Source organism: Lagenorhynchus albirostris, chromosome 12 (genome assembly GCF_949774975.1).
Source record: "Lagenorhynchus albirostris chromosome 12, mLagAlb1.1, whole genome shotgun sequence".
Classification (NCBI taxonomy): domain Eukaryota; kingdom Metazoa; phylum Chordata; class Mammalia; order Artiodactyla; family Delphinidae; genus Lagenorhynchus; species Lagenorhynchus albirostris.
Genome location: NC_083106.1, coordinates 21,482,493 through 21,495,816, shown reverse-complemented (window position 1 = coordinate 21,495,816; position 13,324 = coordinate 21,482,493). Strand labels below are relative to the sequence as shown.

General features: G+C 41.6%; 1 protein-coding gene across 1 annotated transcript; it reads left to right on the top strand.

The window, feature by feature from the left end:
• The first annotated feature begins 3,291 nt into the window (after positions 1–3,291).
• On the top strand, positions 3,292–3,627 carry LOC132530403 (metallothionein-1E). The gene has a single exon (XM_060167602.1). The coding sequence runs from the start codon at positions 3,329–3,331 to the stop codon at positions 3,512–3,514; it is 186 nt and encodes a 61-aa protein (XP_060023585.1). The 5' UTR covers positions 3,292–3,328; the 3' UTR covers positions 3,515–3,627.
• Positions 3,628–13,324: the final 9,697 nt, after the last annotated feature.

Sequence of the window (13,324 nt, the reverse complement as noted above, 5' to 3'; positions counted from 1 at the left end):
TGAAAATATAATATTTTTTCAGGTCAGAAAACACTTTTTTTTTTTTTTTAAAGCATGGATCATTCTTTTTTTTTTTTAATTTTATTTATTTATTTTATTTATGGCCGTGTTGGGTCTTTGTTTCTGTGCGAGGGCTTTCTCTAGTTGCGGCAAGTGGGGGCCACTCTTCATTGCGGTGCGCGGGCCTCGCACTATCGCGGCCTCTCTTGTTGCGGAGCACAGGCTCCAGACGCGCAGGCTCAGTAATTGTGGCTCACGGGCCTAGTTGCTCCACGGCATGTGGGATCTTCCCAGACCAGGGCTCAAACCCGTGTCCCCTGCATTGGCAGGCAGATTCTCAACACTGTGCACCAGGGAAGCCCCAGAAAACACTTTTAATAGATCTGCCCTTGCTGTTGATTGAATATATAATTTAAATGATTATTTACTAAGTTCAGTCTCTCATCTATGCCACTTAGTAACAACAATGATAATAATTTACAGGCTCGGGGGCATTCTTGTCAAGAGTAAATTCAAGAAATTCTGAAATAAAACATAGTGCTTCCTTTGTATAGAGTATCTAGACTCAGAGACTTCACTTATATGGAGTCTCCCTACTCGGGCAGATGACTCAAGTGATTCCCTTTTATTCCCATACTGAGTCTGACTATCCGATATCAATTAAGATAACAATACAAAAGAAATCGCCACTATGGGGGTACACTCTGGGGCTCGTTTTTCAAGAAAGTGTTATCAACCAACAATGCCTTCTTAAAGTCCACAATATTCCTCTCTTGCATCTATTTCACTCCTCTCTTGTTTTCTTGCTGATTATTCCACCAAAATAAAGTAAACAATAGCCAAAACTAAACCACATCTCTGTGACAATTTGCTGCTTAAATGAGTCTCCGAGCATCTCTTTCACTCAAAGTGTCCTAACACTGATTGGTCATTTTGTTATATTATAAGGAGACAGAATGGCGGCCTGGCATTGGGGAATGAGGACAGAGACAAAAACTGAGCAAGATGTACAAGCTCACTCACTGAAGACTAACTATAAATACAAGAGCTTGTATCAATACAAAACATGAGCTTCTTGTACTTTTAAGACTTACAATATCAATTCGCCCTGCCTGGATTTCAACTAGTGTATTTGACAAGAACCTCCAAATGAGGAAGTAGGAAATAGATGAGTAGGAAGTAGATGAGTTTGAAGACACATGTTCTTTTGTTTTCCATTTGTTTTGTTTTCCATTTGTTATAATGGAAATCATTATAACATCATTCCCAAATATGATTTATCAATCCTTTTTATGCCAGAGATCCCTTTGATTCTCCTTAAAAATCATTTCATGGAAAACTTAGTAAATAACATTTGAAAACAATACGAGAGTCAAAAGGTCGCAGTGTCACATATACTTTCCTTCAATAATATATTAGATATGATTCTGTAAGTCTGTTGTTCAGCATGAGCAATGGGACAGCAAACTTGAAATGAAAAAATAAAACCTATGAGAAAATACAGTAGGTGCAGAATCAGAGATGAATGTCATACTCCATTCCAAACACTATCAGAACTGACAAATTTCCCTTTAGCGTACTTAGGTCTAAACAGTAACACATTATGGATATTAGTTCCTATCCTCTTTCTGAGTGAAAATAAAGCAGCTCAATGAAATTGATCATGTGATCAAAGAAGATAAATTGCCCTTTTTTACCCCTCAAAAGAAAAAGTCCCACATGCAAGAACATCTTTACCAATACTGAAGATACTAAAAATGTAAAACCGAACCTATAATAGTCTGTAAGAATAGTTTATTATTCATTTGTTCTCATCTGTCAATCCTAACTTGCCTCAAACTTCATTCTGAGCCTTCCTAATTGAATTGGTTCAATTTCACATCCCACACCATAATTTATCAGTTCACTAACCATGAGCAAACTGTGATTATCATATCTATTGACCCAGGGTAAGAGTATGCTGATATGTCATAAGCACACAACTGGAATGACTCCTCCTTCTCTGTGATGTATTAAAACCAACCTAACTACTGTTTTGATGATTTTGTTTACCCTTTTTTTGTTGTTTGTTTTTTTGCGGTACGCGGGCCTCTCACTGTTGTGGCCTCTCCCGTTGCGGAGCACAGGCTCCGGACGCGCAGGCTCAGCGGCCATGGCTCACGGGCCCAGCCGCTCCGCGGCATGTGGGATCTTCCCTGACTGGGGTAGGAACCCGTGTCCCCTGCATCGGCAGGTGGACTCTCCACCACTGCGCCACCAGGGAAGCCCCATTTATATTTTTGATATAGCAATTTCTCTTCTAAAATTACTTAAAGGAAACAACCTTTCATTAGCTTTTTAAATTCTTCCTCCCTGTAATGAAATACTGGAAGATATATTGGACACCTATTTCTAAATCAGTTGAGAAATAAAACTGCTCAACTATTACCAATAAACTAAATATTTATCAGGTAACTGAGGTTATTTTTAAATGATTATAAGATCAATTAAACCAATAAAAAAAAATGTTGAAGTGCTTTATAAATTCCAAAAGTATACCCCAGTTACATAATAAAATCTGAGCCTCAGAAGAAGAAAACCAACAAGACACAGTTTAGATAATCAATAAGAGGCCACTAAAGTTATTTTTGCAAATGACCAATGATTTGAAGCCACATTTCTGAAATTATATTTAAATTTTAAAATTAGGACACTGGAAAGCAGTGTCATAAATGCTCAAAAACACATGGAAAAATTGATTTTCAAACAGTGTTTTTAAAGTGTTTTATAAACATGATACAATTTTTTGTTATTAAACCCTGAAGTTAAATATATTTCTTAATTTACCAACCAGCTTCACTGTATTCAGGTCTTAAATGTAATTTTCATCTACTTTCTAAACTCTCATCTGGAAATCTACATTTATCTGTAGATATGGGAAATATTATTTGTTAGACCCTCCAAATATTAAAAATATAAGCTGATGATTTCCCTCTGGCTTGATCATTCCATGATTTTAGAATATACATGTCTTTAAGAATCCAATACACTTGACAGTAGACCAAGAAGCAACATGAATAATAAGCAGAGAACTGCACTACCTTTATGACTATAATTTTTAAAAAACTTTGAAAGCATTCATCAAATACTAATCAGAAATAGATACACCAGATAAAACTAAGCTAAAATTGTTAAACTTACAAAATAACAAAACAAAATTAAATCCCACTGAGAAATATTAGAACCAAGTAAAAGTAATAAGAATTAATATTTATATACACGGCCCCCACCGGACCCGTGAAGCGGCTTTGCCCCTTGCTTTGGACCTCGGGCCTCACTTCTCCTCCAGATGGACCCCAAGTGCTCCTGCCCCACTGGCGGCTCCTGCAGCTGTGCTGGCTCCTGCACCTGCAAAGCCTGCAGATGCACCTCCTGCAAGAAGAGCTGCTGCTCCTGCTGCCCCGTGGGCTGCGCCAAGTGTGCCCAGGGCTGCGTCTGCAAAGGGGCCTCGGACAAGTGCAGCTGCTGTGCCTGACGTCGCGGAGAGCCTGCCCCGGATGTCAATGGAGGAACACGGGCCGACCTGCGTTTTTACACCACTCTGACTTGATTGCTACATTCCCTTTCCTATGAAATATGTAAGTGGTAATAAAAGTTGTTGACACTAAAAAAAGAAAAAAAAAAGAATTAATATTTATAATATGTAAAGAGCTCATAGAAATTTATTTTTCAAAAATAGCTAGGGGCTTCCCTGGTGGCGCAGTGGTTGAGAGTCCGCCTGTCGATGCCGGGGACACAGGTTCGTGCCCCGGTCCGGGAGGATACGACATGCCGCGGAGTGGCTGGGCCCGTGAGCCATGGCCGCTGAGCCTGTGCATCCGGAGCCTGTGCTCCGCAACGGGAGAGGCCACAACAGTGAGAGCCGCGCGTACCGCAAAAAAAAAAAAAAAGAAAAGAAAAGAAAATTAGAGTACAGAAATTAGCAAAATGTAAAGTGTTTATGAAAATATGGTTTTGAAAATAAGGGCTATATCAATATCATATTATAACTATTTCAAATGTGGGGTTATGAGCAAAGATCAGGAGTATACAAGGAAAACCTAAAAATCAGATCGATAGGGGCTTCCCTGGTGGCGCAGTGGTTGAGAGTCCGTCTGTCGATGCAGAGGACACAGGTTCGTGCCCCGGTCCGGGAAGATCCCACATGCCGCGGAGCGGCTGGGCCCGTGAGCCATGGCCGCTGAGCCTGCGCGTCCAGAGCCTGTGCTCCGTAACGGGAGAGGCCACAACAGTGAGAGACACACGTACCGCAAAAAAAAAAAAAAAAAAAAAAAAAAAAATCAGATCGATAGATTGTAAAAGGTGATTGGATAGTTATATCTTTTATTTATTTGTTTCATAATAGTGCATGAGGGATAAAATTTAAAACTTGACTAGAACAAATGAATGCAGTAATCTAATGAGTTCCTAAATAAAATCTCCCAAATGCATCAACCAGTACCTACCATGAGACAATGACTACTCCCCAGGCAAGTTCACCCACGGCCGGATCTCTGTACCCAAAGCAAGACTCAAATTTTACGCAAAATGAGACTGTGAAGGACCCATAGCATATCCGTGTCCTCAGAGCCATTAATCCACACCCAGGTCTTTAAACATTTACTGTATAGCTTGTGATGTTAGGAATGGCTCATTGTTATCCTTTCAACTGTACCACATCCATTATTTCTACGGGAGTTCATGACATGCTACCAAATCACGTTGTTTGAATACAGGCAGTTCTCAACTTACAAACACCTGACTGAGGAAAACCAAAAATAAAACCAGCTGCTGCTGTCCCCGGGTTGTTGCCTTCTAACACTACCAGAGGTCTTGCTGATACTCCCAGAGAGACTCAGCTGTTGTGAAAAAAATCTTAAACTTCTTAGAGCATTGGAAGGGAGGAAGGGTCAAAGAAATGAAAGCAGGACCAGTCAGGGAAGCCACACAAGGCCCGTGCTTACCCTCAAGAGGGCTCAATAAACATTTGATGAATTAATGAATTACTTTCCACGTTCACTCCTGTAGTGTGAGCCTGATGACTCTGTCCCTATCCTATTCCAACAGCCTAATAACAGGCCTCCTTCTTGGGCTCCTGATTCATGGAGCTGGAGCTAAAGAAGGGAATCGAAATCCAGAAACAAACAGCTGTGATCAAGAGGCTGCCCACTAAGGCAGTTCACAGGACAGAGTCCAAGCCTAGGACCAACTCAGAAAGGTCTATTTCCAAAAGTGCAGGCAGAAGGTACGTGATATACATAAAGATAAGACAAGACATAAACGGTGAAAGAAATACTGAAGCTGAAAGTCTAGCAAAGCTTATTAACAAGGATGCCAAATAAGAGATCAAAACAATGAAGTCTTGGCCTTCCCTGGTGGCGCAGTGATTGAGAGTCCGCCTGCCGATGCAGGGGACACGGGTTCGTGCCCCAGTCAGGGAAGATCCCACATGCCGCAGAGCGGCTAGGCCCGTGAGCCATGGCCGCTGAGCCTGCGCATCTGGAGCCTGTGCTCCGCAACGGGAGAGGCCACAACAGTGAGAGGCCCGCGTACCGCAAAAAAAAAAAAAAATGAAGTCTTAGTGTGATATGGAAGAAGTAAAGATGTATCAAAGTAAGGGTGGGCTGGTTTGGGAATAATCTTGTGACCCCTCAGAGCCCCAGTCTGATGTATTACTCCAGCATCACTCAGATGGCAGAATCACTTTATACACATCTGAAGTCTAGTAACTTCTCAATTCATTCCACCATATATATATATATATATATATATATATATATATATAGTCATCTTCAGAAAATTTGAGCCACTCCGTCGCTCAAAAATCTTCCTCAGCCCCTCTCACCAACTGAATTAGAGAAATCATAGAATCTTAGCGTTTGAGAAGGTTTTAAGACCTTTTAGCTCACAGTGAAAGGGGTAAAACAACTTCACTCTTTCATTAAAGATCCATCGCAATACGGTCCAGGCTATACTCCTTATGATTCTCTGATCCTATCCTTGCACACTTCTTGCCTCCTGGCTTTCACTCACGGCCACCATGCTGAACAACTACAGGGGGCACCATTTATATCACAGTCTATGTGAATGCTGCCTTCAAAAGTTTAGCAATATTCAACTCTTAGGCAGCCATATGGGGTGCTCCTACTTTCATCTGTAACATTCTCTCCACCTGGAATGCCATCTCTCAACCGCATCTCTGCTTTTAAGATGCTAAACATTCTTCAAAGTCCATAAAACCTTTCCAGTTCCTACAATTGGTTGTAATCTTTTTCTTTGAACTTTCATTTCATTTGGTTTATGCCTCTTTTATGCATATTCTGTCTTCCAGTATAATGAGTTAGTTATGCATGTCTTATAAGCAATCCTAGATTGTATGTATACTCCCTGAAAATGTAAATAGCATAGGATTCACCTTTCTTTCTACACAGTTCCAAGCTCATTGGCCAAATCAGGACAGGTACTTAAATAACTGTTGACTGGGACTTTTGGTTGGGATGGAAACAGATGATTCAGGAACTAGAAATGTTGGAGTAGTTTAGACTGGAAAGGAATATAGTGATAGATAACGTAGGACTAAATTTTGATAACCTGATGCCCTCAGGCCCGCTAGGTTGGACGGGCTGCTAAGCGGCAGGATGTCACTCTCAGAGTCACACTTCTCCTTATTTCAAAATTTTGCCTAAGGGCTTCCCTGGTGGCGCACTGGTTGAGAGTCCGCCTGCCGATGCAGGGGACACGGGTTCGTGGCCCGGTCCGGGAAGATCCCACATGCCACAGAGCGGCTGGGCCCGTGAGCCATGGCCGCTGAGCCTGCGCGTCTGGAGCCTGTGCTCCGCAACGGGAGAGGCCACAACAGTGAGAGGCCCGCGTACCGCAAAAAAAAAAAAAAAAAAAAAAAATTTTGCCTAAGACCAAACATGTACTTATGGAAAAAGAGAATTTCCTCTTCACCTCTTCCTCCTGCCAGTAAGACACAACCTTCTGAGAAAATGAATTCCCTATTCTACATGACCAATTAAAAGCACAGTTTTGAAACAAAATACAAAGTAAGCCAGCACAATTTAACCTGCTTTATATAATATCAAGAAATAATTTTCCTTTTTCAGTTAACAAAAACCTACTAAAGAGCAAGTTTAAACACAAATGAGAAACACCTGGAGAGGAGATATACCATCTCGGAGGGACCTAAATATGGTTTTCTCTACTATATGGAGCCCATGTTTTTGCCTAGCACATAATATACATTTTCTTAATTAGTATGCATGCTAAAATATCAATTTTAATAGATGTGTCATGCTCCAGGGAAACCATTATGATATATCAAAGGATGATTAGCCATATAAAATATGATTTGGCATTAACTATATAAAAAGACATCTTCAAATTGGTATATACAGATTTCTATCTATATACATAAATCTATCTGAATATTTTTGAAGACTTTAAAATATGCTGCGTTCACGTGGCACTGGTATAGTGTACACTGGTTGATGATTCAAAATATTTTAGTATGTATCTACATATATGAGCATTTATAATCGGAAGAATAAACCCCATGCATTTTAAGACAATATGAACAGGGCAGAGGAAAGGGCAACAATATTAAAGAGTACAGAGCAGGGGAATGAATTACATACTAAGGATGTAAAATAAGCCTTCACATACCAAAAAGTTTTGAGATTTTTTTTAAAATATATATCAAAAAGGTTAAAAGTACTTGGCTTTCAGCCAAAAAATTCTCAGGGTCATTATCATGAACACAGATCACCCAGAAAACCTACATATTTATTTATATTGATTTATTAGAAAAATACTAGAGTCATTATCATGAGCATAGATTACTATAGCAAATCTTATACACGCGCACACACAAACACTTATGGAGACTCTCCTATAAGACAAGGAATACATTAAGCCCTGGAAATGCAGTACCAGATGGGATAAGCATGGTCTCAGCCCTGGTAGAGCTTAGATTCTAAGAAGAAAGATCAACCAATAGTTACTGTAAACTGGGGTAACTCAGTAATGCCTCCTCAAGCTACTGAGATGCATGCATTTGCTTACTCCTTCACTCTTCGGCTTCCCCATTGGCCTATATTTTGTTTGCCTTTTTAAGATCTTATGTCTGATCTCCACAGCTTGTCTATTTCCTTCTTCACTTTCAGGCTGTCCGCTGTCACTCTTGCAATCAGTGTGCCATCCTTTACCAGCGACACCCTTCTCCTTCCCTCTAATGTACAGCTCCTGATCATCTCTAGAAGATTGGATCACTGAGCCAGTGAAAACTGAGACTCAAATAAGGACAAATAAGCTCCAAGTGATGGCTTATTAAGTGTTTTATAACACTGTGGTTTGATGAAATCGTGGCGTTCTTTCTGATGTGATATTTCTATTATCTTATTGACCCAGACAGGCATTTGAGAAGACAGTTTAAGCAAATGTTCTACCCACAAAATTTCCCACCTCTTCTCCCAACCCCCTCTAAAAACATTACAAAAACATTAAAAACCCCACACTTCTGCTTAAAAGAAATATATTTGCTGTCAGAAAAGGTTTCTTTGAGCAGAGTACTTGGAAATGGTATCATAACATATAGACTATGTTTCTCAAAGAGCAGTCCTCAAATCACCTGCATCAGAGTTGCCTGATTTGCTTCTTAAAATTCAGGTTTCCTATGCTCCTCCTCAGACCTAGTGAATCGTATTTATAGAGCCTAAGAACTTGAACTTTTTTAAAGCACCTCGGGAGCCTGTTGAGCATGATAAAGCTTGAAACCACTGATCTGAATAATCAAAGAGTGCTCATTGAAGATGTCAGGCTGAGCTTAAAGACCCAAGTCCTTATTTCACTATCAGCCTGTCACACTTACCAAGTGCCACCCTCTGCAAAGCACTGGATAAAATTAAGTTTAAAAAGTTTTTTAAAAATAACGCTGAAAAGCTGTCGCTGCCCAGGAAGCTTCTATTCTGACCAGGAAGACAAAACACAGACAAATGAAAAAGCTTTAAAATAGACACACACAGCATTCAGGGGGAGCTGATGTGGGCCCAGCAGCATTCCGCTGTATGGTGGGCAAACGAACATTGAGAGGGGCCGAGTCCAGGACTGAGCAGAGTACCACTGGAACCCATAAAGGAAGACTTCCAAGACAAGCGTGGGGCAGAACTGAAAAGGAGAGATTTTCAAGCGCGAGCCTCTGAAGAGGTGTAGGGGTTGCCAGAGGGTACTTAAGATCAAGAAGAAAATACGTATCATCATATCTCTTGCTGCCACAGAGAAATGCCCAGATGCAGGGTTAGCAAAACCTTAGACATTGTTTGGGCGAACCTTGAAAATGAGCTTTGACAAATACATATTATCTTTTGAGGCAGACAGAGGAGGTATTGTTATGCCCAGTCTATAGATGAGGAAACTAAGAATCATCTGAGGCCCTTTCCAGAACTGGTCCTTTCCTTCCATCAGAGATTCTATGCCCGGCCTGACACTGCCCCAGGTAGAAGGGTAATTAGTTCATCACCTGTCCTTCAAAACAGCAAGCATTCAAAAACATTATGTTTCTCCCTCCCTCCATTTCAAGAAGCCAGGGGGAAGATGTGTGTGTGTGTTTGTGTGTGTGTGTGCATGCACGTGTGCACACATCTGTGTGCGCATGCCCACATGTGAGCATACACATATGCACACGAGTGTGTGACTAATTTAACTAACCAGTCATTATTTCTTAATAAAGAGTCACTGTACTTTAGCATCTCATGACTGCTCCAGCAGCACTAGCATCTATGACAAATTGTGTTGAAAAATAATCAAAGTCTCTTTGATTTGTGATCAAAATGACCACTCCAAATCGCCATACTGGGTTAGCTAGACCCATCTTTCCTCTGGCTGTAGTGTCCAATATGATAACCACAGGTAGCTGTTTAAATTTAATTTAAAATTAACATTAAATAAAGTTAAACATTTAGTCCCTCAGGTGCACCAGCCACATTTCAAGCCACATGGGGTTAGTAGCTACCCTGTGGCCAGTGCAGATATAGGGCAGTCCCATCACTGCAGAGTTCCATTGGACACCACTGCTCCAGAGTACCATTCCTTCCGAAAATACAACTACCGATCCCAATACAAACAACAGTTGTTATTTACATCTAGTTCTAAACATATGCCAACAACACTGACCAAACTGTGTTGTTCCCTTCCACTAAGCCTGTCCAAGTGCCTTGAGTAGAAATTCATAGCTTGCTCCTCAGACATCTATTAATCCCTTCTGCTCATCGTACTTCTCTTTTCATGGTGGTTTTCATCCTAGCTTGATAGTTATGTGCACATCATTCCCCCTACAGTGAGCTCCTCCAGACCAGTGGGGTCACTTGAGCACTCTCACAACCCAACTCAGTTCCATAAATACAAGGTATATTCTTAATTAAAAGACTACTAAGGGGCTTCCCTGCTGGCGCCGTGGTTGAGAGTCTGCCTGTCGATGCAGGGGACACGGGTTCGTGCCCCGGTCCGGGAAGATCCCACATGCCGCGGAGCGGCTGGGTCCGTGAGCCATGGCCGCTGAGCCTGCGCGTCCGGAGCCTGTGCTCCGCAATGGGAGAGGCCACAACAGTGAGAGGCCGGCGTACCGCAAAAAAAAAAAAAAAAAAAAAAGACTACTAGGTTAGAACATAATATTAATGGGAACATCCAGAGAATAAAAATATAGAAATGAGAGGAAGACAGAAAAAGGTCTAAAGCATGGTAAGGTTTTGTAATCATTACCAAGTGGCAACTGCTTAGATGGAAATATTGCTTGTGCTGCATATTTAGAAGGAGAAAAATCAAATTCTTTTAGGAGTAGGTCCGAAAATGTACTGAGCTGATATCATAAACCAGAGGAGCACTGGGCTACCTGTCAGCTACCCTACGTCAGTGTCATCAGCCAGCGCACAGAGACTGGCCCCAACCCCTGTGCAGGGTGACAAAGCCAGTGCTCTCAGTGACCTATGGGAATTGGACAGCATAGCTTAGGAGAAGCTTTTTCAATAAAGTTTGTATCAGTTTGATTCTTATTCATGCAATTACACTTAAAAAAAAAAAGTAAATTTCCTTCATGTTATCATTTGGATAGTTTCAAATAATCTAACATATGAACAATATCTGATATTTTTTAAAAGCCTGTTGGGACGGGCTTCCCTGGTGGTGCAGTGGTTGAGAATCTGTCCTGCCAATGCAGGGGACACGGGTTCAAGCCCTGGTCTGGGAAGATCCCACATGCCGCAGAGCAGCTGAGCCCGTGCGCCACAATCACTGAGCCTGCGCTCTAGAGCCCGCAAACCACAACTACTGAGCATGCCCAGAGCCCATGCTCTGCAACAAGAGAAGCCACCGCGATGAGAAGCCTGCACACCGCAACGAAGAGTAGCCCCCACTCGCCGCAACTAGAGAGAGCCTGTGCGCAGCTACGAAGACCCAAAGCAGCCAATAAATAAATACATTAATTAATTAATTAATTAAAGGTCTCATTTAAAAAAAAGAAAAAACCTGTTGCGGGGGGCAACCCATGTATCAGGGCACACTGGATGTGTCTATGAAGATGGAAAAATTAAAAAGGAAAAGTTATCACATTTGTACTTCACCACTCAGGGTTTTATTTAGTCAACTTTAATTCAGTTTCCAGTTCTTAATTAAGCTTCAGGACACTTTCCCACAAGCCGTGGAAGCTAAAGATACCTTCAGGGCCACCTTAGGCCAGGGGAAAGGTAACTTCACAGGAAATGAAACCAGGCAAAAAAGCGAGAGCACAAGTGATGACAGTCGGAGAGATCAAGATAAGGGCTAGAGGGGGTGCTAAGGTGGCCTACAGAGGAAGCGAAACTTCAAACCCGTGTAGACGCATCATTTTCCACAAGAAAGTCACCCACTCCTGCCCCCACCTCACCTTCACCCCCATCTTCTTTGCTCATCATTATGGCCTTTCTTCATTTTTAACATTTTAGATTGATAAAAAGCAGCCAACCAAAAGCCCCACCCTGCCAAATGCTTGATTAGCCAAATCGCCAATGGCAAGTTGCACCTCCGCACACACCTTTCTGCCACAACGGCCCCCAAACTCGGTCAACCTGGGGCCCTGAAACACTACCAGGCTCCCAGTATATGAACAAGGGCGCTGGGGAGGTGCTCGGATTTTGCAGTCGCGGTACAGGCGATGGAGCAGGATGGCTAAGCCCCCTGTGTTAGACTCCGGGCATCACTGCATATCCGTGTGTAACCCTGGGCAAGCTATTTACCTTCTCGGTGCCTCCACTTCCTCATCTGTCAACTAACGACAATTACCATATGCCAGCAAATTTAAGTTGTCCACCAATTCTAAGACATATGCATAGTTTTCCTATTTCAACATTTCTGAAGCCAGATGGTGTCTTGCTATTATCAAGAGCGTCTTTCAATTAATCGTAGGGTTTACTGTTCTTTCTTAGAAATACATCAAACGCCATCTTACGAGTGATGGCACCTTAACGCCTATGAGATATGGTAGAACCTATTTCATAGGGGTTTTGGTAAAGATTAAATTTGTTAACATAATGTTAGTATTTAGAATAGTGCTTGGCCCTGAGTAAGATGTGCAATTATTATTAGTTAAATTTATGACTCTGAAAATGGATGCGGTCGTAAGATAAAATCCTCCTATTATTAACCATAAACTGTGTGTTAGAATGACGGTTAATGCAGAGGTGTGGGGAGGGATGGTGAAATACCTACTTAAACTCTGATTTATCCCCAGCCCTTGGCACTGTGCCTGGCACAGAGTAAGTTCTCAATAAGCAACTGCTGACTAAAGCAACTGAATGTACAACCCAGCCTTATTCATGCCACAAGACTCCTTGCAACAAACAAAACATCTAATATCCCTTCATATAAAGGGAAACCAGTAGGTACATGGCTCTTTGATGTTAAATTACATATAACAGATTCCTACTTTTTAAAGGCTGGGAACATTTTTCTAGATCAAGACTTTGGGCAGATTTTCTCCCCCATAATGGCCCCTCTACTTCGACTGTCTGCAAATTTAAATCCTGAACCCCATCTGTCAAGGCCCAATTCAAATTTCATTTCTTCTAAGGTTTTTTTCCCATCTTATCCTCCCTCTTTCTATTGCACCCTCACATTCATCTCAGCCACCATACTCACTTTATTTGGACCTCAATGGACAGAAGAACACTACCTGTGCTAAAATATTATATCAGAATGGGAACTCTGTCTTAATTGTCACTGCTTCCCCTGTAAGGTCTCACACAGAGTCCATCTGCTTATATTTGAATTGGGGCCC

Bases quoted from the DNA above. Each gene is read 5' to 3' on its own strand.
- LOC132530403 (XM_060167602.1), top strand. From the start codon at position 3,329: ATGGACCCCAAGTGCTCCTGCCCCACTGGCGGCTCCTGCAGCTGTGCT.